A 26,144-nucleotide genomic window follows, 5' to 3' on the forward strand; every position below is an offset into this window, starting at 1 on the left:
CCACTTGGAAAACTAGACAAAGTAAATGCACCCCCAGGAGCTCTAATTGTCATGAGTTTCTTCCAACAATTGATTTAGATTTTGTGCCATTTCAAAGACAAGTTTAACTATGAAATAATTCACGAGTTTGCGACTTTCTTACTGCGGTTCTAGAAGCTTGGATAAGCAGCAATACTTGGACACCATTAAAAAAAATCCTGATGTTTATTGAAGGAAAAGAAGTGAGATGTTCATCATTATCATACAAAGGAAACAAAACGTGTGATACTTCTTTCAGAAAATACACACAGATACCAAAAAGCACAGGATCAAATCCAGCTTAGGATACACTAAACACACAAATATTTTACTCAGCAAATAACAAAAGCAAAGACAAAGAACACAGGACTATAGAAAGTGACATTCAATTTTAAAATGTGCTAAATATTAGCGTAAAACAGACCGCACTGTTAATAGACTCCAGTACTTTAGATTATCATCGCATTTTGCATTTGGTTAGAAATTCTGCACAACATGAAGGTAACTTACTGGGTCATCAAAACAACTGCCAAAACAGTGCAAATACTGAAGCTTTCAAAGTTAAAGTAGATTTTACCGAATTTGAAAACAAAACTGACAGCAATGAAGTCAAACTCACTGAAGGGCTTTTGTTTTTAAATGCTCCGAGACACTGCCCTGCGTGAAGGGCGCTATATAAATGCACGTTGTTTTCCCTAATTGCACACTTGTTTGCGAGTGCATGTAGGCTGTACTGTTACATGGATTGCACAGATAATGCATTGAATGATAAATGGCCAGAAAACTATCAACTACATACAAGGCTAAGCACCTTTGGAGTTGTGCACTATTTTCAGCGCCAGGTATAAGTTTACAATATGAAATCTTGCAGAGGGTACCAACTGCACAAATGATCCTTGATGACTGATAACGGTGTGCAAATTCAAATCACTGTCAAACCTTCGTGTTAGGTTTCTGTAGATACTTTAGGGCTGGTAGTTAAACTGAATCAACATATGCTGCTATCCCTCCCTAAACATAATCACCAGCTTTCAAGTGCAACATTTCAAGATAAATGTTAATCCCTGCCAATGTGGAGATTCGAGAGGTAGATAAGGTGGTAAAACAAACATAAGAACATAAGAATTTGCTGGCGAAAGAAGATCCGATGTCCCTCTAGTTCACCTTCCACCATCCCGGTAACTGCTTGACATGTCGTGTCCCGAACTATATACTGTATCCCCAGATATTATTTTCTAGCAGCAATCTATCGAATTTGTTCTTGAAACAGTCGACACTTTCTGCTTCCACCATCTCCCTAGGGAGCCTGTTCCATAAGTTTACTACTCGGTCACTGAAGTAGGATCCGCAGATTTTGTTCTGAATTTACCCCCCCTTCAATCGCAAACCTAGAAACAATTTGAGATACACCAGGGTACAATTATTTCAGGGTTGTGAAAGGCAATTTCATGCCAGGACATCAAACTAACAGCTTGATTCTGGAATTGGAGGCCTAAGGAGGAGTTCAAATAAACCGAAGGGCCTTCTTCATCCAAAGTTGTCTTGTAAAAGGATGATGACACCACTGGCCATGTGCACTAAGTCAGAGACACGTATTCACACCACACCCATAACATGCATTCAGCTAGTGTGTTAAGCTTTACAATAGGCGCTTGATAAAGCTGGATCGTGCAAAAAAAAAGGTTATTCACCAACAGTATATTTTTTAACAAAGTGTGTACAATATTGAAATGGTGAAAACATCCTTCCTTATATGTATTTTCACACGATAGATCACAAAAATAGCAATAACATAATGCTGTTCTTTAAAGTTAACTGTTCAGGACAAATATTTGGAGGTGGCGAGATTGGCAATCAAGTTGCACTTTGAGTACAGTGCCGTAAACAGATCTCACTTTATGTAGACCCTCATCATGGAAACATTTTCCACAATGAGATCCAAGTGGCAGAGCAACCTGCCAATTAATAACATTTCTATGAAACATCCCAGCTGGTCTCTGACTTTATTCATTCCTTTTCTCAGTGGGAACGCTCGCAATGTGGCAGAGTCCCAGACCAGCTGAACTCATAAGCACACCTTACTTTTAATCTGGCACCAATTGTGCTGGACATTCACATCTACGTTTTTGGTCCTTTAATTGGCACTAATTCTATTAACATTCGATCTGCTGACACTCAAAGCAGAAGTTACCATGTTGTGCTAATTTGTTGCTTGCAGTCATGACACGGTTTCCAAGGAACTTGAAATAAGTGCTAGGTTGCAATTACCATAGTGATTTCAATGCATAAACTGACGATTTCCTGAGAGGTTTTGATTTTGGTCATTTATCAATGTGCGACTTCTCCTCAGTGGTCTGAATCAGCTGTGAGGTAATCTCTGTTCGCTCTGTACCCAGTTTAGAATGATTACAGGCAAACTAAGCACACCAAGGCAGGAGCCGAGAATAATCAAACCGAGAGCCTGTCAAAACAAGAATAGACAATTAGTCTGAGACAATGCGAGCGAGGGGATTCACAAATACAAACAGGTTGATTTTTTATCGGAAATCTCATTCATTTTGCCCTTGTTTCAATTCAAGATTTATGTTACAGGTCCTTTTGGTGTTAAGGATGTAGGCTGACACTGGTGCAACAATTTGCATTTATATAGCATCCCATAACAGGGTCCGACTCTGAGCAAAGGAGAAGGGGAGGAGAGAGCAAACACAAGTACGGTTAAAGACGTGGGTATTAAGGAAGGATTAAAAGACAGATCAAGAGGGGGAGAGATTGAGGGGTAGAGGAAGCAAAGAAACCTCCAGGTAGAATCATATGTATAGGCGGTTTACATGTAACCACAGAGCCACACTATAGTTGTGCTGTCAACGTGCCCAATACTACACGCATGCGAGCAGGAGAAGCTGTGAAATCTTTAATGCCATCTCATTTGTGTGGTACCAGTTACCATAAGAGATGAAGGTCCTTTAGTCCATTAGATTTCATCCATCCAGAATACCCACCCTACCATCTTCCTGTCACAGTAACAAGATAAATTTTAAATCCGTTAGCTGTTCTGAGTACGACAACTCCACCAAACTCATGGGACAGAGACAGATTACAGAGGGAAACTGTTGAAGAAATAACACAGGGCTGTGATGTGTATATACACCAGACTTGACAGTAAATCCTATGGGCACTAAGAGATGCCCTTCTGATGTCGGGAGGCACAAAGGCAAGAATTAATCATGTATTATTACATGTATAGATGATATAGATTTATACATATAGGATGTGGGAAAGAATTTATTTTTCCTCTCTAGGTGAGGAGGGGCAGGATGATTCAATGCTGAGGACTGAAAACTTTCCGCATGAGTTGTGTGCGTTCAGTTATTACCTGTGGGACTTGAGGAGCGAGCAAGAGTGAAAGCAATGACTGGTAACTAAAGAAACATGTGCTTCGTAACATTCACATATGGTTATAAAGTGCACTCAAAAAACAGCCAAACTGGAATTCAAAAGATGTTATGCTAAATGTTTTCAAGCATGTACTTAGTGCTTGAATATTTAATTGCAATAGTTGGAGAATTATGTCAGTAATCACAATAAAGAACCTTAGTAATTTGACAAAAATAAGGTAAAGAATTCATCAACAAATGTCTGTCTTGCACTGCAGTTTTGGAAGAAGAAATGTTTTCACATTTTGCAACCAATGACTGTGTTAACATATGGGTTAATTACAGGGTAAAGCTGCCCCATCGCCGCCAAAATAGAGTGTTTAAACCTGAATTTTAGAAATGTTTCTCTCCCTCAAACCCCTCCCTGTGCCAATGAGGCATTCCCATAGGGGAAAGAATGGGCTTAAATTCATGGCCTCAGAATTGAAGGACGCTGCCCATTCCCACTACCTGTAACCTTAACTGAAAATCCACCAACTTTGAAATGGTAGATTGACAATGCTTCACCAACACAGACACTGGTCAAAATAATCTGCTTTCCAATCCACTTCCTCAAGGAATCTGGCATCGGAAGTGGGAGGCAAGACCCTTTTTTTAAAAATAACAGTTGCAAAGGATTTGATGCCTAACATAAAATTGTCTAAAACTGGCCAGTGCAATTTCATAGTTGGTGAATGTGACAACTCCCTACTTTTAGCACCAATGTGCAGACTAGACAATTATATGATAGTTAAATATTTAAAGTTATTAAATACTGGAATCAAGCAATAATAATAATAATCCTTGCATTTGATAAAGCGCCTTATCATGACTTCGAAATGTCTCAAAGCGTTTCACAGAATATACTGTGAAGTGAATTGACTGTATATTTTGTGGGCAAAACCACAACAAAAAACTCACCCCCAGCTTCTGGACTGATTTGAAAGGTTCGGTGCTTATTCGCAGGTAAAAGAGCCCAGGGTAGATAAAGAGTAAACAAGATGAGGTAGTGGAGCCTAAGAGAAAGGACAAAATTCAGACAGTTAATGACAAACTAAAGTTAACTCACTGGTATAGACCCAAGCGAGTGAGTTTGTGCGCCAAAACACATTTGAGTTCAAACAATTAGAAACCTAGAAACCTAAATCCTACAATCAGAACACCTTTTTTATATTGTGAGTGCAGCGTGACATTTTGCCACAACCTTTGAAGATATAAGATAGTGGACTCAAATCCTTCTAAAACTATACTTTAAGAAGTTTGGAACAAAACTTTGAAAGAGAGGACTAATCGCCAATTTAGATTTCATACGAAAGATTCAGTGAGACACTCCTTCACACTGGAGCACAAATAGAAACATCAGCGACTGTGTGAGCAGGAAATTGCAATGAGTTGAGAAAAAAGGCTTTCGCGCTTGTTAACCTCACGACCAATCCTTCAGCAGTCACTTGCGCTTCGAGTGAAATGGGAGCAAAGGCCAGGCCGATGCCTCCCCACAAAGATTCTTCCAGCACACACATCCCACAAAGTTCCTGGCATTCATCATTCACACGCTGCAAGATCATAGGTGCCACCCAACAGAATGCGTCAATTCTCCACATCTGCTGCGTTACATTTCGGAGCCAAGAGGTGATCAATCTGTTCGCGTGAGCTTAAAGGAAAAAGTCATTTATAGCTTGGTTTACATCTTTTCACAGCTCAGGCTTTGTATATTATTATCGCGGTCGCTTTGCTCATTAATGAGAGATAATAATCAGAAATCGACTACGTACCGACTACGCCAAAAATATTCTGGATGTTTGGCATGTAAATCGCCAGCAGCACGATGGCAGTGAGGTTAGCCAGCGTGACAGATGTGTGCCGGAGCCACGAGAAGGGACTGTTTGGAAAGAACAGCAGCATAAAAGACTTCCTTGCCTGTCAGAGAATGAAACGCCAAATGAAAGTGCAATCCTAAATACTTCCTTTCGAATACTACATTTCAGAGTCGTAGATGGAATGAACGGGGAGAACTGCAGATTCTAAAATGACAGCCTTACACGGGTTCGAAATTAGCACAAAACTTCTGACAACCTTATAAAAAGACTTGCATGCAAGGGCAGCCCCATCTCCAAGGGTGCAGTGGATCGAGCTGCTGCTTACAGACCAGAAGTTCACTAGTTCCAATGCTGAGTTTGCTGGTCTCGGTGTTTGCTGACAATGGGGAGGCTCTCCATCAAAGCTCTCCTTAAGACACATCTTTCCCTGGGAAACTCTCCTCTTGCCTCAGCCGAAACGCACTATATAAATATGAATTGTTGCTGTTATGAAAGCGATGGTGGAAATCTAGGTATCACTAGGGACTGAGGACAGGTTGGTTCAGGAGGATTCAAGCTGTCCGGCAGCTTGTTCAGCAACAAAGAGAAGCACTTCTCATTAAGGAATGTACAGGAACAATCATATCTATGTCAGGACTTACTGGGAAATGTATCAGAGGCACAGCCAGAAGCACAGACAACAGCATGCAGACTCTGACGGACATGATAACAGGATCCTGTGGCATGTACTGGCTGTAGCTGTGCAGCAACTCAGAATCCACTTTGTCTGGAAAACAAAGAGACAGAACCCGATTCCTTCAAAACTCAATGAAAGATTATTAAACCTCTGTCCAATAATAATAATTCTTACATTTATTATAGTGCTTTATCACATCGTCAAGATGTCTCAAAGAGCTTCAAAGGATATATCGTAAAGTGGATTTTACTTTAAATTTTTTAGGCGAAATGCAGCAGCCAATTTGAGCACAGCAAACAGCCTGAAGTGAATGAGCAATTCTAGTTGGGGGTTTGTAGGTCAGAACACCGGGAGAAACTCCCTTCTCTTTTCGAATAGCACCATGGGATCTTTAACATCTACCTGAACAGATAGACAAGACCTCAGTTTAACGTCTCCTCTGAAGGATGGTACCTTCTACAATGTAACACCCACCCCAGCACTGCATTGGAGTGTTAGCTTGGACTATGTGAGTTCAAGTCTTGAAGTGGGATTTGAACCCACAATCTGCCTCTGACTCAGAGGCAAGAGAGGTACCACTGAGCCAGGTTGACAGTTTGCAATTCATAGAAAAAGCATGGACCCGCCACCCCACCCCCACACACACATAAATTAAAATTATGCTATACTTACCATAAAAGGTTAAATACCCAAATAAGGCAGACAGTAGGTACACGGCAAAGCTCAGAGAAATTCCTGTGTTGACTGCTTTTTGCATCCTGCTCTTTGAAGGCCTGTTGAAAGAAATCTAGTTGAACAGGAGAGTATGCGGTTGGTTACAAGATGTGCCAGTCTTTAAGCAGAATCCGTTGTAGTTTACAAATCAAGGCTCTCCGAGCTTATAAGCAAAGTACAAGTGGCAACACTTTAATGTGTACAAGCTGCTTTAGGTTTAATCTTCTCCCCTAGTTTGGCTGCAAAATTTGCTTTCTTTTTATAACACACCGTAGCTGTGATCAAGGAGAAGGATATCAATGCTGGAAAGGGTCGTTTTGCTGCAAATATTGGCAGCCTGTATCAAGCACTCACTGATCAGTTACAGCAGAGCATAAATGTAGAGCAGAACTTCTCTTTAGCCCCAACCTTAGAAGATCAGTCATGGTTCTCTCCCCCCCACACCCCAATTCTCCAGGTCAGAAAATTCCACCCAGCCTGAAAGACCATTCTGTCTTAAAACGTAAGACTGTGCAGAGTTGTGAAAGATTGTTAAATCCAGTCTTTGTTTGTAAGCAGATTTTCACAGTAATAATAATAATAATCCTTGCATTTGATACAGCACCTTATCACGTCTTCGAGACGTCTCAAAACTCTTAATAGAATATACTCTAAAGTGAATTGATTGTATATTCTGTGGGCGAAACGCAGCAGCCAAATGCGCTTAGCAGTGTCCCACAAACAGTCGTAGATTGAGTGACCAAATTATTATTAATTCATTTATTTTTTAAGGGAAAAAAAATCATGGGTCAGTAGTCCTTAAAGGGGAAACGTGTTGCAGATTAGTGCATGGAGTTTCCTAAACTCACCTTTGCAGCTCGCAGTAGATGGGCAAGACAGAAGTGTGGCACAGAAATGAAAAGGCCATGGTTGGAATTGCGTACACACTCTGCAGGAACAGGATGGGTTTACAGCGTTAGAATTCTAAGGCAAATTTGTTTTACGGCCAGATTTTGTTACAGAAGAGCCATTGAGAACTTTTAACCTCATCAACTGCACATCTTCTGACGTTAGCGTTAGGCATCTTGCCATCAGATGTGAGCAGGAACACAAGGCTGAGTCAACTCACATCACATACTAATAAATAATAATACTTGCATGATATGTGCCTCATATTATTTTAAGCGTTAGAAAAATGGTTGCATTTCAGTGACACAAAGTCAAGTGCTGACAGAGGTGGAGTGCCATTTTGATAAAAAGGAGCCAATTTTAATGAGTTGTGTGCATATATAAAAAAAACCAGCCCATTTTATCCTTTACAGACACTTCTTATTCTGTGGTATTCAACAGGTCGCAATGTCAAACGAATATTGCTCTGTCAGTGGATAGTCAATAGGTACATTCATTCATACAGGAAATTGCTTTCACCCACCTCCCTTTTCTTTTTTTAAAAAAAACTTCAGACTTTAATCACCCACACCCACGAAACAATGGGTTACTTCATTAAAAGAATCAAGGTGGAATTAAATCACATTTCACTTGGAAATGGTGCAACTCAAAGTGATTTACAGATCCAACTTGTGTTTAGTTTAATATCAGTAGTTTTAGATCCATTTAAGTCATGTGCCCCAGAAACACGGAGAGCGTTAGCATTAGAAGTTTAGTAAAATGCATGACTGGATTGAAAACAAGAGATCCACTGGGAGATTTTGTTAATTACAAATAATATAGTTATTTTTATATACATATATATATTAATCCTTGCATTTATGTCGCGCCTCATCATGCCCTTGAGATATCTCAAAGCACTTCACAGAATATACTGTAAAGCGAATTGACTGTTTTGTGGGCGAAAATCAAAAAAGTACGGTAATAATAATAATAATAATCCTTGCATTTGATATAGCGCTTTTCACGTCGGGAGGACGTCCCAAAGCGCTTCACAGAACACACTGTAAAGTGAATTGACTGTATATTTGTGGGCGAACGCGGCAACCAATTGCGCACAGCAATGTCCCACAAACAGTCGTAGATTGAAAATGACCAATTTATTATTGTTTTTTTTGGTTTTGGAGGGATTATTATTAGGCTCTGTGTGGAGTAAGGAAACTTGCCCAAGGTTTCGCCCTCTGCCTGGAATTGAACTCAGGTCTCTCGCTTGCAAAGCGAGTGCTCTAACCACTGAGCTACAGGACTCCAATGAAGGTTGAGGTGAGAGAGGCGGTGAAGGAGGATAGAGTGATCAAGGAGGATGAGGAGATAGAATATCATTAGTGACTTTGACCAAAGTTGTTTCTGTGCTGTGGGTGGAAATCCGATTGGAGGGTTTGTGAGGAGAGGAAGGAGCGAAGCATCAATTTGTTCAATTATGGGAAATTATGGGAGTCCTGTAGCTCAGTGGTTAGAGCACTCGCTTTGCAAGTGAGAGACCTGAGTTCAATTCCAGGCAGGTCAGGGCGAAACCTTGGGCAAGTTTCCTTACTCCACACAGAGCCTAATAATAATCCCTCCAAAACAAAGCAATAATAAATTGGTCATTTTCAATCCACGACTGTTTGTGGGACATCGCTGTGCGCAATTGGCTGCCGCGTTCGCCCACAAATATACAGTCAATTCACTTTACAGTCTATTCTGTGAAGCGCTTTGAGACGTCTAGAAGACGTGAAAAGCGCTATATCAAATGCAAGGATTAATATTATTATTATTTCCATCACGACTTCCACGATAGCTGATTAATATCAACTTTTAAAAAATCATAATGGTCATAGAATGATTATGACTTCAGTCCTGCTGTCAAGATATTACTGCACCGATGTTCATGCATTCCCTGGACATGTCTATAAGTTCACTCAGTGGCGAGCAGGAGTGCCATTAGCATTCATACATCACTCAAGTTGGATTCCCCATGGGTCAATTTCTTTAGAAGTGACCGTCACAGCCCATTTCATTGAAAGCCCAAAATTCATTGCTTACGGCGCTACAACTAATTAATGGCAGGTCTCTCTGGACAATGGTGCTTTATCGATTGTCTTGAAATCTAGTTGCTGCTTTAAGCAAATTGTGATGATGGGGAAGCCTCAAGATTTTTGTTAATTGCAATATTTTCATATCTAATGTGTTGCACCAAATTCACACTCTGCGGGGAGAAAAAGAGTTATTATCTTGCTGTAAGTTTCATTCTATACATACTGTTAGAAGTGGTTGGAGTGCAAACCTTGTAGGAAATATCCAAAAGCTTTGGTTTACATTCATCAGTGGAGTTAGTGTTCTAAACAGAAATAAAAAAAATCAAGAGAGGTAGTTAGTTAGCAGCCTATCAGACCTCTACATTGGTAATGACCCGTATACTGCCAGCCCAGGAAAGATCAACTATCAGGACAGACCAGGAACTGAACTGGTGGAATTTCCTGAAGTTAACTATTAGTTTATCTACTGGAACTCAATATGATTCAAATAGAAATTTGTTAATGGTCTAAATTTATAATCGAAAGAAACACACTTTCTAGTCTTGAACATCATACAATAGAAACAATTCATAGCACTGGAGCATATTAAGATATTAATTATATTAATGTAATCACATTCACAGATACGGTTTGTTCAGGGGAATTTGTTCCTCTTCATGGGAATGTTCGGTTGCAGGTTTTAATACATTTTCCTGATGATGATGATAATAAGGGAAGGATTTGTTGTTGGTCAATGATATCTGTCACTTGTGAAAACCCACCACCTCGCTGAAGAGTATCCAACCCAGATCTCTACATATGCCACCTCCACATAGAAATTTCCTTGTATCTGGAGTGGAATGTGCACTCTCTTCCTAGAGGCACACACCCTGCCTCCCTAATTCCGGAGAGTATTACATACAGGGTGGTGAGACCCAAAGTCATGGAGAAGTGCTCCGGAATATTGTCCTAGGTGGAGCGTGAAATAAATGCAAGTTGTTGTTGTATAATGGTCTCGACAAAGGGTATATTTACCTGAATAAAGTCGACGGTACCATTAACTGGAAGTGGGCAAGGGATCATCCACTTTTTAACGATAATCTGAAAAATACAAGAAAGAAGGATAACACTTCATTTCAGCACAGACCCAGATACCAAGTTTATGTCGGCAAGCTTATGTTGCGGGTGGTTTTGTGAACAGCAATGGGGAGGCGAGAACTGAACCAGGCAATCAAGCAAACGAACAATGGAGCCCACCACAGCCCAGTCTGAATCCTCTCCTAACCAGACGATCACACAAGCTGACAAGAGCAGCATTTGAGTCCTTTCTCTGTGATCCGAGACCAATTGGTTACTCCACAACTCACTTGCTGACTGAGATTACCTTCTTGGAGAATGGAAACTGGTTCACTTGTCTCAGGACTATGCTATGAAGTGCATTTGCACCATATGCCATTCGGGTACTCCCTCTTAGAGGTTTTAACAGTTCTCACTTTAAAGTAAGATCAGGAGTAAAAAAAAAAGTAGTGTCAGAAGAACATTAAGAGATCCTCATTATGGTTATAACTGACAAGAACCCTCAAGATGACAGTTACTGTATTTAGAAGCAAAATAATATAAACGGGTTGCAAACAGTACATTCAGAGTGGCATACAAGTCAAAGGCTTCCATCATAATAATTTTTCACTAATCCATTCGCCTAAAAAATACACAAGTCACTACACTTTATAGTAAATCCTGTGAATCGCTCCCTTAACTTGTCTATCCCACCCTCCCTCAATGCTTCATGGCAACATACTGCTCTGTAACCAGCTACCGGGATTGTTCACAACTGGCCTGGGAATCACTTGCTCTCCAATCTGTGCTCACTGTGGGGGGAAAGGGCTAAAAGACCCAACTCAGCAGTGTGCGTCTGTGTGTGCGTGGGGGGTTGGGAGGAAAGGGCAAAGAAAATCGCAAAGAACTACTCAGAAGTAATGCTGAAATACAATACTCTGTCACTCTGCCAGAAACAGAATTATTTCACAAAATAATTGCCAAAAGGCATCGCTTAAATAAATATAATATATATATATATATAAAAATTCATGAAAACACATTGCACCGGGGAGAAGGATCTTAGTGTAACTGTTCAAAAGGAATCCGGAAAATGAGAAATGAGAATTAACTGTTAATTCTGGCAAACCGTGAGTTACTGAGAGTTGTTGGGGGGTGGGGGAACCCAAGAGGATTTTATAGGGAAACATGCAAGAATTTTGTGTACCACTGGTCGAATCTCATTTAAATTATTAAAGCCATGAAGTATTCACAAGACACATGCATCCTAAATCTCACTGGGTTCTAGTGAAGGGGAGAGAGAGCGTGTATGCCTGTGGGTTAGGAGAATGCCCTTCGACCTCTGGGTTTTTCCTTTGAATCCAGTCAGACTACTTTTTTTTGCAAAAAGTTAATTAAAAACACAAAACTTGGGGCTCAGATTCGACGCACCATTTAACGCTGTCTCAAACGGTTCAGATTTCTTGATCAGTCCTGGCAGTGTATAACACATAAACGACCAGACTGAACCAGAAACATAAGGAACACCCACTCAACAGAAGGTACAATTACACAGAACCCTTTAGTCAATTGTGTTATGAAAAATGTCACCATTAAACAATAAAAAATATGCTGCAGAGGAGTATTCAATAACTTGTAAACCCCACACAGTTTTCACATCAATGCAACCGTAAGTCGATGAAGCAAGTTCAACAAAGTAACTACATTCTTCTCTGGGATCATTTTAGGTCCGGTGTTCAGCAAAACAAAAAGATGAAAGTCACAGGAGAATATCTGCCATTGGTAGATGATGTGAAAAACAGCAGTAAATAATCTTAAGAGCCAGGTAAACATGAGAAAAGTTCACAGGGCAAAAGGATTGAAAGATAACTAAATCTATTAAGATTTACCTCTTTGACAACACTTTATCATCTCCCCTCCCCTGTCCCCACTCTCTTCAGCTCTCTTACCCCCCCAATCCCCCACACACACCTTTGGGTAAAATGCTTTGAGACATCCTCCTTACATGAAAGGCATATAAATGCATATCAGTGTAAACAGTGATCATTCAATTCATGGGCGATCGAGGGACACTGCTCTACGCAAATCAGCTACCACGTTTGCCTAGAAAATACACAGTAAAATTCTGTAAAGCACTTTGACGCGAAAGGCACCATAGCTAATTCGAGCATTATTTTTCTCTGTTGGATCTTCTCAGCACAATATAGAGACGATGTGGAAGATTAATTCGGAGAGGCAAGCTGCAAATTTGAGAAAAACCTTAGCATGAGAACCCGAGCACGGATTTGATGATTATGTTGTCCTGTGGTGCCAACAGCATTAGCACATGACTGTCAGTTTCTCTGGACTGCGGATCTGTATTACGTTAGGTAACTGTCATGGTACATATTTTGCAGTAATGTTAAATTACCCACTGTAATACCAGTGTAAAATATGACAAATAAAGACCAGCTGCTCTATTGAATTTAATGAAAAAAGTCTACAATAAAAAAAACGACATTGGCTGCAAATTCTCCACATCATCCAAACCCATAGTATGATCAGAGGCCATCTTTCCATGTTTTCTGTGACTTCCAAACTGCTGTCAGCCTGGCTCAGTCAGTAGCACTCTCTCTCACCTCCAAGTCAGAAGATTGTGTGTTCGAAACCCAAGTTGAGGCTTTGAGCTCGTAGTCTAAGCCAGTGGTGGCCAATCTTTTTGGTCGGCCAAGAAAATAAATGTTCTGGATTGAATATTTCTGATTTAATGCCATAAATCAAGACTTATTCAATCAAGGAAAACCTGGAAACATTACCAATCGAACACAGAATTATCTAGACTAATGCTTATCGATGTAGTTTGGCTGGCACTGGTCTAGGCCAACAGAAACATTTGATCATTCCCTTCATAGCTGTTTGTGGGACAATGCAAATTGGCTATTTACTGGCTTACAAAATACACTGCATTTTACACTGAATCTCAGGAAGCCCTTTGAGATGAAGCATTATATCAATATAAGGATTATTATTATTATTTTTCAACGGGTTTTTGACAGGTAGCAGAATATTTTTAAAAAACAAAATATCCTCCGGCTGACCAGTGACACAATGGAGATGTTCACCAAAGACACTGCAATTCATCTGGTCATTCTCAAAGTAAAAACATAATGAAACTGTTTACAGCGTATTAATCATTCAGAATATTTTGGTTTACAAAGATATGATTTAAGCGCTGAATTTAAAAACTTACCACAATAGCAAAGTAGACCATGAAAAAGATGGACAGACCACTTGCGTAACTAAGACATCCTTTTTTTAAAAAAAGAGAGAAAAAAATATATCAGAAAACTCTCCACTCCAAAGGTCCAACAACAGGGAAGAAAGAGATGTTAAATCGCATGATGGGCGGGCGGCAGTTTCAATGATGGCAATTTTTCCAGCATTCAATATGTCATGTCTCATGATGCGCTCAGAAGTAATCTCATTTTTGTCCCCATGAAACGATCAGTATGGCTCAATTGGCAGCACTTCCCTCCTTTGGCTCAGAGGTTGTAGGTTCAAGCCCCACACTAGATCCTGAGCTCAGAACCTCTGCTAACACTTCAGTACTGGGGGAATGTTGTGTTGTCAACCAGGTGTATGAGACACTACTATCCTCCTGATGTGAGGTGGTTCAGGTGGCTGTTAAAGATCTCAGGGATCTATTTATTTCAAAGAGCTCCTTGCGATAAGATGTTTATACATAATAATAAATTATCCTTGCATTTGATATAGCCCCTTATCACGACTTTGAGACGTCGAAAAGTGCTTCTCCGAATTTACTGTAAAGTGAATCGACCGTATATTTTGCGACAGAAACAGAATTGACAAACATGAGTCGCTATCTCAAATGCAGGTGTCTTTTGAAATAAAATATTGAGCACAGAAAAGATTTTAGTGAAAGCGTTGTTCTCTATAGCATTTCTAAATCTAACTCGTATTTGGTGCCAATATCTCCGACATGACTGAATTCTTCTCCCCCACCCATCCCTACCCCTCGGGAATCAATTTGATTAAATATATTTTAAAAATTACACATTGAAACATCTCCCGAACGGAGGGAGGTCACTATGTGTCAACAAGGGAATTTAGAGGTCTTTATATTTGATGAAACAAAAATAAAAGCTACCACAGGCCAGGCCAGCCCACCAGTGTCCTGCAGGGCAGAGCAATGAAGAGTAAGTTCAAAGTTTGGCGTATTCCTTGTAGTGGAATGAAACTACCATAAGCAGCAGGTCATAAATCAGACACATGCAGGGTCAAAGGAGGCTGAATTTTTTTTCATAAAACATTGCTCTTACTGACCAACCCCCCATCCTCTCTCCGCCCAAGCAACAAAATCCTTATTGGCCCCTTGAAGCCATTTGCAGGGTTAAAAAGCGAAGTAGTTTACAAAATAACTGTTCGATAAAGTGCACCTTGCAGTCACAAGTCATTTCACAACTTGGCATTGAAGTGCACATCAGTGCAATGTAAAAGAAAAATCTGAAATGCCACAGGTTCTTACCCTGTTAAGATCATACTGTTTTTTTTCCAGATTGCATCTCAAGACCTTCCTCTTCGAGAAATGGGTTTTTGCAAGCTAGAGATCATAAGGTACAGAATTCACAGCCGAGGAGAGGTCTGAATTCCTTAGCATAGTCAACCCTCTGTGAAGATGACACAATAGTGGAACTCACCTATTTTTGGAAGCATAGCAAGCGGAAGGACAATACAGAGAACGGTGATGATCAGAAGGATTTGTCCGTTGAGGTACCACGGTGTCCTGTTAAAATGTCAACATATAGTTACGCAACCGTGACATTCAAAAGGGGGACATAAAAGTCTAGAAAAAAATGTATGTTTGTACAAAGTATTAAGCAGATATAAAAATAATAATCCCGTCATTTGATACAGCATCTTTCACATCAGGAGCCCACCACAAAGTGCTTCACGGGATTTATTGTAAAATTGTACTGTAAAATTGTATTTATTGTAACTATTGTAAAATAGTGACTAATTTTGTAGGTGAACATAACAGAGGACAGTTATACAATAGACCACCTAGAGTGAGGAATTCTCACTTTAATACAATATCTGGAACTACCTACAGTCCTGTCCTGTGATGTCTGTAGAATTAAATAGTAAAGTTTCTTTGCACTCAGATTTTTGATCTGAAGTCAGCAAAATAAAACCGAAAGTCACAAGGTCTATCAATGTATATCTGTAGACACTGACGCTTATGATCAAGTCCGCATAGAGACACCTTAAGATCATGTCTGTTACGCATTTGTGCGCATACACACACACGTACACACACAACCATTGCTCTTCTCCAAGCACTTACCCGCTGTAATCAGAGTGTAGGAAGCCACCAATTGCAGCTGGAAGCTCAGACTTCACAATAAACAGATAGGAGGACATTGCTATAGGAAAGAAACCAAAAGTCAGACTAGCTTCTGAATATTTATTCTGCTCTGTTTCCTCCCTGTTGCCTTTTGATCTTTGCCAGGACAACACAGGGGCATGTAATTGGCTTTAGTGATCCTTGGTTTGTGGGGGTCGGGGTGGCAATACCCATTGAGATGTGTAGAATATGCCATAAATTAAATTTATTGGAATACACCACTTTGTCTGACATAAACATTTAAAAGCAGACAACCATGGTATGCAAAATCGAATACATGTGTTCCGTGCAACCTTGCCTCCCTCTTTTTTTTCTCAACAGGAACTAGCAACAGACGCATCAAGTATTTTTTGCAACAAATATGAAACGTCAGAAAATAGGCTTTCAGCACGGGTTTCAGGTGAGCTAATGGAAGGTATTCACTGTGCTGTCACTCAGTCAGGCTCAAAACCCTTATATATTTAGTAGCAGTTGCACAACTGTTGAACATCAAGTCAATGAAGTCGCTTTCCTGACCTTTGGGATTAAGGAATCTGATCTGGCCCAGTCTGGAGGTCACCTAAACATCATAATTACTTCCACTCAACTTCCTGCCAAAAGCACTGCGTGCCAGGAATGACTGCACTCCTTGTTGCCTTGGCTCGGCAAAAGGTTTTACAATGAAGGTCAAACAATGCCAGCCATTCTACAGGCTGGTTTTTATTTTTAAATGAAGTGCAACGTTCCTGTTTAAACTGTTTGCTAAGAGCATGCGAGGAGACGTTTGCGATCTGCAGAGTCAAGCACATCATTTTCAAATCAAGGTCAGCAGGTGGTCTGTGCTCTGTGTTGAGCACGGGGCTACCCTGCAGGTCTTATTTATTGTTGAGCAAAATTCCTCAAAGGCTCTATTTACACAAGTTCTGGAAAGAGCAGAGCATTCTTTCATTGCAGGACAGTGTCGGCTGGTTTGAAGAGCACGGGTACTCTTTCTACTGCTGCTGTACAATACAATTTACATTCATACGACGCCTTTCACGTCAGGATGTACCAAAGCACTCTGTTCCGCCTGGGAACCCGAGCTGGGGGTGGGAGCCGAGGGAGGCTGTGGGAGGGAATAGATGACCGGAAGCCCCGGTCAAAGAGGCAGATCTTGAGATAGACCTTAAACGAGTTGAGGAAGGAAGCAAGTCTCGAGAGACTGGGAGCAGAAAGGCTGAATGAAGATTGGCAGCTAACAATTTCAGCAAATTCTATTTGGGGGATTGTTGGCTAGGATACCAGGAGAAACTCCCTTTTCTTTTCGAGTCATGTAAAGGATCATTAACATCCACCTGAACAACAACAACAAAATTACATTTGTATAGCAGGACACACACACAGAATGCTGCCATGCGATAACCAACAGCCAACAAGGGTTCAGCACCACACAATGTTTGGGGCAGTCTTGGCTAAACACTCCAGTGCAGGGCTGGGAGATCACTGAGGATTATTATTATTACCACTGTTACTATTGCTGATGCTTCTGCGCACACATGGCAACAAAGAAAAGGTTAGCGCTGCACAAAGAGCATTGCCTACATAACCATCACTGATGCCTACAGTCCTGTGTGAGGTTTCCTTTTTATCATGAACAGTCCATTAACACCCCTTTCACAGTCTGTTAATGGTCCATTAGCTCCCTCTTCGTGCCTGTGATTTTTACAGTTTTAACTTTTTCCTTATGTCTTGGTTTCCCTGGCCTAGTCCTGTTTGTCCTTTACCCTATAAACAGCGTCTTTCCCAGGCCAAGAGTTTCAGTACAGATGACGGCTGAAGTAATGAATAGAGGAAGTAAAAGTACAAGGCAAAGAGGGAATCTCTGAAATAGATCTAGGGGTGATGGGATCACCTATAACAACTTGTATTTATATAGCGTCCTTCACGATGGACAGTGTCTCAGAGTGTTTAACAGTGGCGGAGCCGGATGCCGAGTCAGGGAGAGGGGGAAAGTGACAGTATGGATGGTCGAAGAGGAACAACAACAATAACAAGATTACAATTGTATAGCGTCTCTCACGTCGGGAGGACGTCCCAAGACGCTGCATTTCAGACCCAAGCTGGGGTTGGGGGGGGGGGGGGGAAGGTGAAGAGAGGTGGCCGACGGCATGGTCAAAGAGGAGGGTCTTGAGGTGGGACTTGAAGGAGGCTAAGGAGGGGGCAAAGCAGAGCGACTGGGGGATGGAATTCCAGAGATTGGGGGCAGAGTGGCTGAAGAGATGAGAGCCACACCACCGCCACGGAGATTAGGCTGTGGGGTTTGGTAAAAGGTGTAACCTGGAGGTGTGGGCCTCAACTAGTGGGAAGCTGAAAGGTCTTCAAGCGCACCTGAAAATAGGAAGAGAGGGGACGGCGAAGGGATTGAGGCAGAGAGTTCCACAGCTTCAGGGTGTAGTGGCTGAAATGCCCCTGGACAGTACATACCATCAGATCACTATTCCTTAATCAACGTTGAATCAAAACACTATCATGGAAGCACCATCGCCCCAAGGACTGCGAGAAAATGCCCCGTTACCACTTTTTCAGGGCGACCAATGTGACGGACAATAAACATTGGGACCTGCCAGCGGGGCCCACATCCCGAGTGAAGTACAAAAAATACAGGAAGGGTTTACTCCAGAGTGTTCACAGCAGCTGAATCAATACTCGAGTCACTGCCAGAATAAATTCTACAGTGTAAGGAGGGCTATGGTAGTCTGACAGGACATCGGGAATCACCTGACAAACTGTTAGCAGCTAAAGAAGCATTACCATCCACAGGGCAGCCTTCTCCCATATTGAAAACATCACAGTGTTGTTCAGCAAGCCTGAGTTTAAACTGTTTGAATCCTCTGTGAATCCTCTGTGGAAGAGCAGGTCACGGGGCGATTCTGAGTGATTGGCAAAATGCTGGGCTTTTTCCAACCCGCCGTTTGAATTAGCAGAGCCCACAGTTTGACCTTCGTGAAGCGAGAGCTTGCTTTGCTGCATGACAAAAGCTTAAAGTACCTGAGAACTCACTTTTAAAACAAAGTTAAGTTGATTTATTTTGGGGAGGGGAACAATGTGACAGGGAAAGAGAGGGGAAAAAGAGAGAAAGCAAAGAGAGGCACCAAATCCTCAGTGTTTGCTATTGCTGGAGTACTGTGCAAGCCAGATGTCTCACAGACTCAACAAGCCCGAGCAGCTTACATTGCAGTTAATGGGCTTCAAATGAGGAATTTGTAAACTGGAAGTCACTGCGCTTTTAGCAAAAGAAATTGCAGGATTCACTATAAATGATTAAAATACACCAAATAACGAGAATCTGCTTATAGGGGTTATTAGTAATAACTGGAACACCAATTTCTCCTCCTTGCACCCTCCTTCCCCTATTTTAGATCATGTCTGAAGAGCTTCCTCTTTGAGGTGCTTATGGTCACTACCTCCCTCCCCCGGCTTGGGGTCAGGCTCCGCCACTGTTAAGCGCTCCGAGATGCTGCACCGTGTGAAGGGCGCTGTGTAAATGCAAGTTGTTATTACACTGAAACTCTGATAACTAGCACCTGGGAGAAGTAATGAACCCCACATAACTAGTTACTCAATATCCAGGCTATTCGGGTATGTTGTATTTCGGGATACTGTACTTTGGATAACGAGTTAACTTTGATAATCATAACTTGTTGGTAAGTAAGTCATTTGAGTGATTTCCCTTGGGGTGATGAATTATCAGAGTTTGACTGTATTAATCATAATAATCCGTCTATTTCACATATCACCTTGCACCTCAAAGCGCTTCATAGGATTCACTGTAAAATGTAGTGACTATATCTTGCAGGCAAATGTGGCTGCCAATTTGCGCACAGTAATGTGCCATGAAGTGAACAGCCAGTTTTATTTGGGGGAATGTTGGCCTGAGCACTGAAAACAGTCTGACATCAACTTCAGTAACTTAGCTCTGAATTTGTCTCCACGTTTACTTCCAGCACTACAGCTAAAGTGTGACCGATACAACATTCATTTACAAAGCGAATCGGTTTCTCATACAGAATTCCAGTTTGAACTTCATTACTCAACACATGATGCTCACTTAACATTAGTTTCCTTCCACCTGACAGGGTAGCTTACCTCCAATGTTCTGCATTAATATAGTGCTGGCAACAAGAACCTGCAAAACAAATGGAACAGAGGCAGAGTTCAGCGGTCTCTGATATAATGCAGCAATCTTGGTTATCTGTCATGACCCCATTCCAACCAAGAACCTGATTGTCTCAATTATTGGGCCTGAGCCACCGATCAGCTTACTCAACCAGGCACAAAAAAGAAGCTAGTCTTTTGCATGTCTCAGTCTCTATTCGCCAGCCCTGGTACAGGTCTCTTACCACACTCTGTCAGAGTTGAATAGAGAAGGAGCTCCAGACTTTGCTGTGGTGTTAAATGAACCATGCAAATTTGGAGAGACGGGAAAGAGATACAGAGTTATCAGGTGGAGGAACAGCTCGGGGATTGGATTGTTATATTCACAAGCCTTCCTCCCTCCCCTATACCTCCCTGAATTCTGAACCAGTGAGGAGAGGAAAATATTTGGAGTTACAGAAGGAAAATTCCACTTTTACAGGCAATGGTTGAAATACTTTATAGTGGTTCATAAGGGTACAACAACAACTTGCATTTATATAACAATAATAAATAATAATCCTTGCATTTGATATGGCGCTTTTCACGTCTTCTAGACGTCTCAAAGCGCTTCACAGAATGTACTGTAAAGTGAATTAACTGTATAGCTCTGGGTCAAACGCAGCAGTCAATTACGCACAGCAGTGTCCCACAAACAGTCACGGATTGAAGGTGTAGCATCCTTCCCACAGGGTAGGGTCCCGGAGCATTCACAAGGGTACCTGACTTATTATCTTCATAGTGACAGAAAAAGAACACATCTATTGGCGAGCTTTTATGGGAGCCAAATAAACCAGATTCAATATGAGATGATTCACGTACCTTTCCAGTGGTCTTAAAGGCACAAAACCCAAGGTCTTCATAGGATTTCTGCTCTGGATACATAAGGGAAACATCAGGGATTGTTGAAAGCTAAGTTTCAGTTTTAATACCTAGTTATGAAATATCATTAATATGAACACGTTCCTTTCTTTTGCTGCTATCGTGCTAATTTATTGTAGCAAAGTCCAATTTATGATGTAATTTATAATCCAATAATGTATACATCCAATATATAAAACACAGCAGGCAGACATTGCCATTTGACATCTGACAAAGCGCAGGCTGGAGTCCTCATCAGGTATACTGTACTAACACAGGCTATTTGTCTTCTGACAATACAGAACACTATCCATTTTGCAGCAACGTTGCCTCTGTTAAAAAACATTACAAGACTTATTGAAGGCTGGTGTGCAGTCGGTAGGGCGAGTAAATGTGCAAGTCTTCAACTCACCAGTTTGTGTACACATGTCAAGCAGCAGGTGAACGGAGTATGCCGCCAGCGAGGCAACTATCAACAATAAGGCACTGCAGGAGGCAAAGTTCAGACAGTGTGCAAATTACACTTAAAAGCACATTAATGTAATACTGATAATCATCTCCCTTGTATATATAGGGAGTAAAACATCCATCAGGGGGTGGAATCCTGCCCCACCTTCAACCGCGAGTGATAATATATAATAATCCTTGATACAGCGCCTTGTCACCTCTCCGAAACGTCTCAAAGCGCTTCACAGAATACATTGTAAAGTGAACTGACTGTATATTTTCTGATGCAGAGTTAATGTTCCGTGATATCAATACGCATTGATGAGGAAAGAGCAGACAACATGCTGAGAATGGTTTGTTTGCAAATCAATAAGTATATTTCTATGGCTCTACAATGGCCCCAAACCAGACTGCTAAAGAACAGTGCACTAGACTGCACTAGCACCTCCCTCCCTGTCAACAAAGTAATGCACGTGCAAATAGCTCTAATGCACATGATTATGTAAATCTTATGCCCACGTCTGCAATGGAAANTTTTTTTATTTAAATAATTGGTTTGACAGTTTGTGTATTGGCAGGGGAAACAGGCAGAATCCGTGAGTTAAAGGGACAATCATTTCAATACCCAGACAATTGACTTTACAGTCTGTGAAGCGCTTTGAGACGTCTCGAAAACGTGATAAGGCGCTATACCAAATGCAAGAATTATAATTATTATTAACATTAAGACCTGAATTTAACTCAGTCCAAAACGCGTCTCTGCTGGCTGAGTTTGGATAGTCTGAACTTCATTTCCACTAGACATGGGACCAACAGCAAGAAGACAGCTCATAATTTAGCACAAATCGGCAATCTCAAGAGAAGTTATATGCTTGGCTAGTCCAGGAAGTGGAAAGACTCACAACAGTGCATAGGGGTATGATCCACAGGGCTGGGAGTTGAGCCATCTTTATTGTTAAACCATAGCCAAGTGGGGGGTGCTTGACAAGTGAAAATAGGGTTCTATTTCATACTAATGACATTGAGTTGACCACCCACCCAGAAAGCATTCAATAAAAGAAAAAAAAATTTTGCTACTAAAATAAAATTATCCTTGTATTTAACATTGCGCCTTATCCCACCATTGAAAAGTCTCAAAAAGCTTCATAGGTTTTACTGTAAAGTGTAGCGTAGTATTTGTAAATGAACCCGGCAACTATTTTGCCCACAGCAAAGTCCCACAAAACAGCCTTGAAATGAAATCCTGCCTTGCTCTTTCCAGACCTTTGAAAGCTCTGGAACTTCACCCTGGGTGAGGGGCGCTATATAAATGCAAATTGTTGCTGTTATTGTTATTGGGTCTGAAATGCTGTACTCTGTTCAGCGCTTTGGGACGTCCTTCCGACGTGAAAGGCGCTATACAAATTTAATCTTAATGTTGTTGTTGTTAATCCTTACAATTTTGGTTGTGTTTTTGAAAAAAAGTTTTTTTTAATGCTCAAAATCAAAGTCCCTTTCTGAAATATTTTCCACATTCTCTGGAACATTTTCCACTTATGTCAGCATTGAAAAAAATCCTATGCCTATTCTGCTAACAATGTTCCTTAAACTTCATTCCTGTTACACAGGTCGCCTTTAATACCCTGCCAACTATCTGCGACAGTGCGTCAATTAGTGGGACATTTTTGTTTTGTGAGTGGCATTGCATTTTTGCATCCTTGGAAAGGAATTACAAGTGCAAAGGAAAGCCCAAGGTCAGCTCATTATATGAAACTGAAATACAAATACATAGTGTTTTTCTCACCTGAATCCAATAATGCCTGTGTTGGCCATTGCATACGCTAAGCCGAGAATGCCACTTCCCATAATTGCATGCATCAAGTTGAACACAGAGGAACCAAAGGAGGCACCTGATGATCCATGATGCTGAGGCACCTTCAAAAATACAGATACATTACATTAGATAGGATCATTAGCATAGGCATGTGAAATTATGTAAGTCAATTCGCACAACTCATACAATCCGAACATGCGTTCTGTGCCTTTGATATTTATTAATTTTCAAAAGAACTGCAACTTGAAAACTACAAATAAAAATCTGTGTATTTGATACGGCATCTTTTACGTACAGTCGTACAGAGTGCACTATGGAATCAACACAACATACTTCAGCAGGGTTTCCTCGGGGAAAAAACAGGAAGTATTGGTCGCTATAATTTACTGGTTGGAGGGTGCAGGATGGAAATTAGGAGTACAAGGATTTGAGAAAACCAAAGAAAGATAATTAACTGTATTGTAAAAGATCAACTGATCTAGTAAATAATTAACTGTTACAACAGGAGTCAATAGATTTAATTAAGTATCTTTCACTTGCACTTATAGATTTAAGTGTAACCATTGCTCAAAATCCCTACCCATTTAAATAAAACCTAAGTTAATTAAGTTTTTTTGAATTTCACTCAGAAGTGATGTGCAACATCAGGTTATTGTATCAATACTCAGGTTCCTCGGGTTAAAACAATAAAGAATTTTAACAACATGGAGATCGGTCTACATTAAAGGGTTAACTCAGTTGTGAAAGAAATTCAATTGGAATCTCAACAAACTTTTTAAACTGGTTATACTTCGAGTTGGTGGTGAAAACGTGTATCCATGTACATGTTGTGTTACATTTGCAGTGCAAATGACTTGTGCAAGTCAACTTGCCTTCAGCAAAACTGTTCCCAGTAAATAGTGTAACTCTGTCAAAGCTCTCTGTTGGTATCAGTGTAACAGCAGACCCCAGGAGCTAATACGCATCATGTCAAAACTGAAATTGCCCTACTTTTTAAATCACATGTCACATCATGTTTTTTCTGCATGAGTCACTTCTGGATATACGTTATAAGCACCAACAGTGGTGGTTTCCATTGAAAAGCATATTCATCAGCAGTTTACAGAGGAAAAGGACTCAGAAGACTAAATTTGTCTACCGCACTTTGGGTTTATTGAGACAGACAGATTACATTGTGAATTAAACGTTAATTCCTTTCTCTTACTGCTCCATCCCGCTGATCCTTCTCTTTCCCTGGCTTTTGTCTCCAATGCTAGTCCACATTGTTCCAAATCCCAAACTTCCATGATAAATGACCATTTTCAGATCCATGAAGTAGGCAGAGCAGTAGAAGGAGTGAGAGCAGAAAGGAACTGCTATACAACAGCTGAGAGCGAGAAAGGAAAAGAGAGAGAAAATGCAGAGGACAATTATTAGCCCATAAACGAGGTACTCTGATATTCCACATTCTCACCTACAGCATTTGAGTGCTTAGCTTGAGTGACTCAAGAGTACAATTAAACTCGCTCTAATAGGGTTTCAGCAATGATTTATTGCTCTGATAAATGCTGGGTTATAATTACAGGTCCATTGATAATGGCAAAGCTGCCCTAAACAATAACGGAAATTAAACGCTTTGAGACGCTCCAACAACAACAACAACAAGATTACATTTGTATAGCGCCTTTCACGTCGGGAGGACGTCCCAAGGCGCTACCCTGAGTGGGAGGGCGCTATAAAAGTGCAAGCTGTCGTTACTGTTGCAAACGAGGCAGCCGGCTTTGAGGTGTCCACAGCCAAACTCCTTCAGTCACTTTTGTGTACCTCGTTCCAGTTGCCAGACAGACAGCCAGTGGCAACATTTTCTCCTGATAGCCACGAGCTAAATAACACTGGCAATAACTGAGAGCGGGTCAGAAGCAAAGTCATTTGGTACTTCAGGCACAGATTTTGTTCCTGTTGTTTAGGCATCGGTGGCATCACAGATCAGTCTGACCTCAGCATCCACAGGCATTCCTAGAAGTGGTTACCGGAGAAGCGATCAGAAGTAGAAAACCCGGCCAACGTTCCCGGCCCTAATAGCGAAAGTTAAAGTCAAGTTACGAATAGCTGGGAAAGAGCATTCGGAAAAAGACCCTCTCAGTACATTACTCCGTAGCCCCCCCCCCCTCCGGACGTACCCTATTCCTTTTAACATCCATCCATCCATCCATCCGCCTCCGCTTCCTAACGTTCAGCGCGGAGCGGCTGGACTGGGAGGTGGGGGGAAGGAGACAAATGCTGAGGCTCCGCAGCAAATCAAACCGCAGTAACGATGCTCCCGTCGGCCGCGGCGCCTGTGGCAGCTGCAGGCGCTCGGCTCAAAGCGCTCCACAGCATTGACCGTAAAAATAAAAAAAAAGGGGCAACTGCGCGTTTCGCCGGAAGGCCAATCGGCACTCAGCGACGGCCAACAAAACAGCCACGAGGAGAACCACCCACATTTCATCGTGGTCCGGGGACAGAAACTGCCCTACAATCTCAGCGGTGCATTGGGACATATATTATTATATATACGTATATATATATATATATTTTTTTAAAAAAATCTGCAACGTGCACTCACGTGTCCCAGGAGCACGAGAGACTGTTCGCCCTGTGGGCTGTCAGCACTGTCAGTGGGGGCACACGGCATGGCTCTGCCCCCCCTCCCCCCACACCCCCACCCCCAGGGGCTGCACCCACAGCCCAGAGCAGGGCCCCAACCGCCAGCCGACCGGGAGGGCGGCCACCAGAGGTGGTCACGAGGTCCACGCCCTTCCGCCCGGGTCACGTGAGCCGGCGGGCCCGCCCCCCCCGCAGCTTTGCCGTGACGCGACGCGTTGGAGCGC

General features: G+C 41.5%; 1 protein-coding gene across 1 annotated transcript; it reads right to left on the reverse strand.

Moving 5' to 3' along the window:
* Positions 1–1,277: 1,277 nt before the first annotated feature.
* On the reverse strand, positions 1,278–26,038 carry slc38a6 (solute carrier family 38 member 6). Its single transcript, XM_007903834.2, has 16 exons — positions 25,880–26,038; positions 23,266–23,396; positions 21,448–21,521; positions 20,997–21,049; positions 20,127–20,166; positions 15,963–16,041; positions 15,316–15,401; positions 13,848–13,906; positions 10,598–10,663; positions 9,832–9,885; positions 7,487–7,566; positions 6,597–6,697; positions 5,890–6,014; positions 5,204–5,348; positions 4,353–4,447; positions 1,278–2,479 (listed from the first exon to the last, which is right to left on the reverse strand). The coding sequence occupies exons 1-16, from the start codon at positions 25,946–25,948 to the stop codon at positions 2,378–2,380; spliced, it is 1,359 nt and encodes a 452-aa protein (XP_007902025.1). The 5' UTR covers positions 25,949–26,038; the 3' UTR covers positions 1,278–2,377.
* Positions 26,039–26,144: the final 106 nt, after the last annotated feature.

The sequence above is a fragment of the Callorhinchus milii genome, unplaced genomic scaffold, assembly GCF_018977255.1.
Source record: "Callorhinchus milii isolate IMCB2004 unplaced genomic scaffold, IMCB_Cmil_1.0 Scaffold9, whole genome shotgun sequence".
NCBI lineage: Eukaryota > Metazoa > Chordata > Chondrichthyes > Chimaeriformes > Callorhinchidae > Callorhinchus > Callorhinchus milii.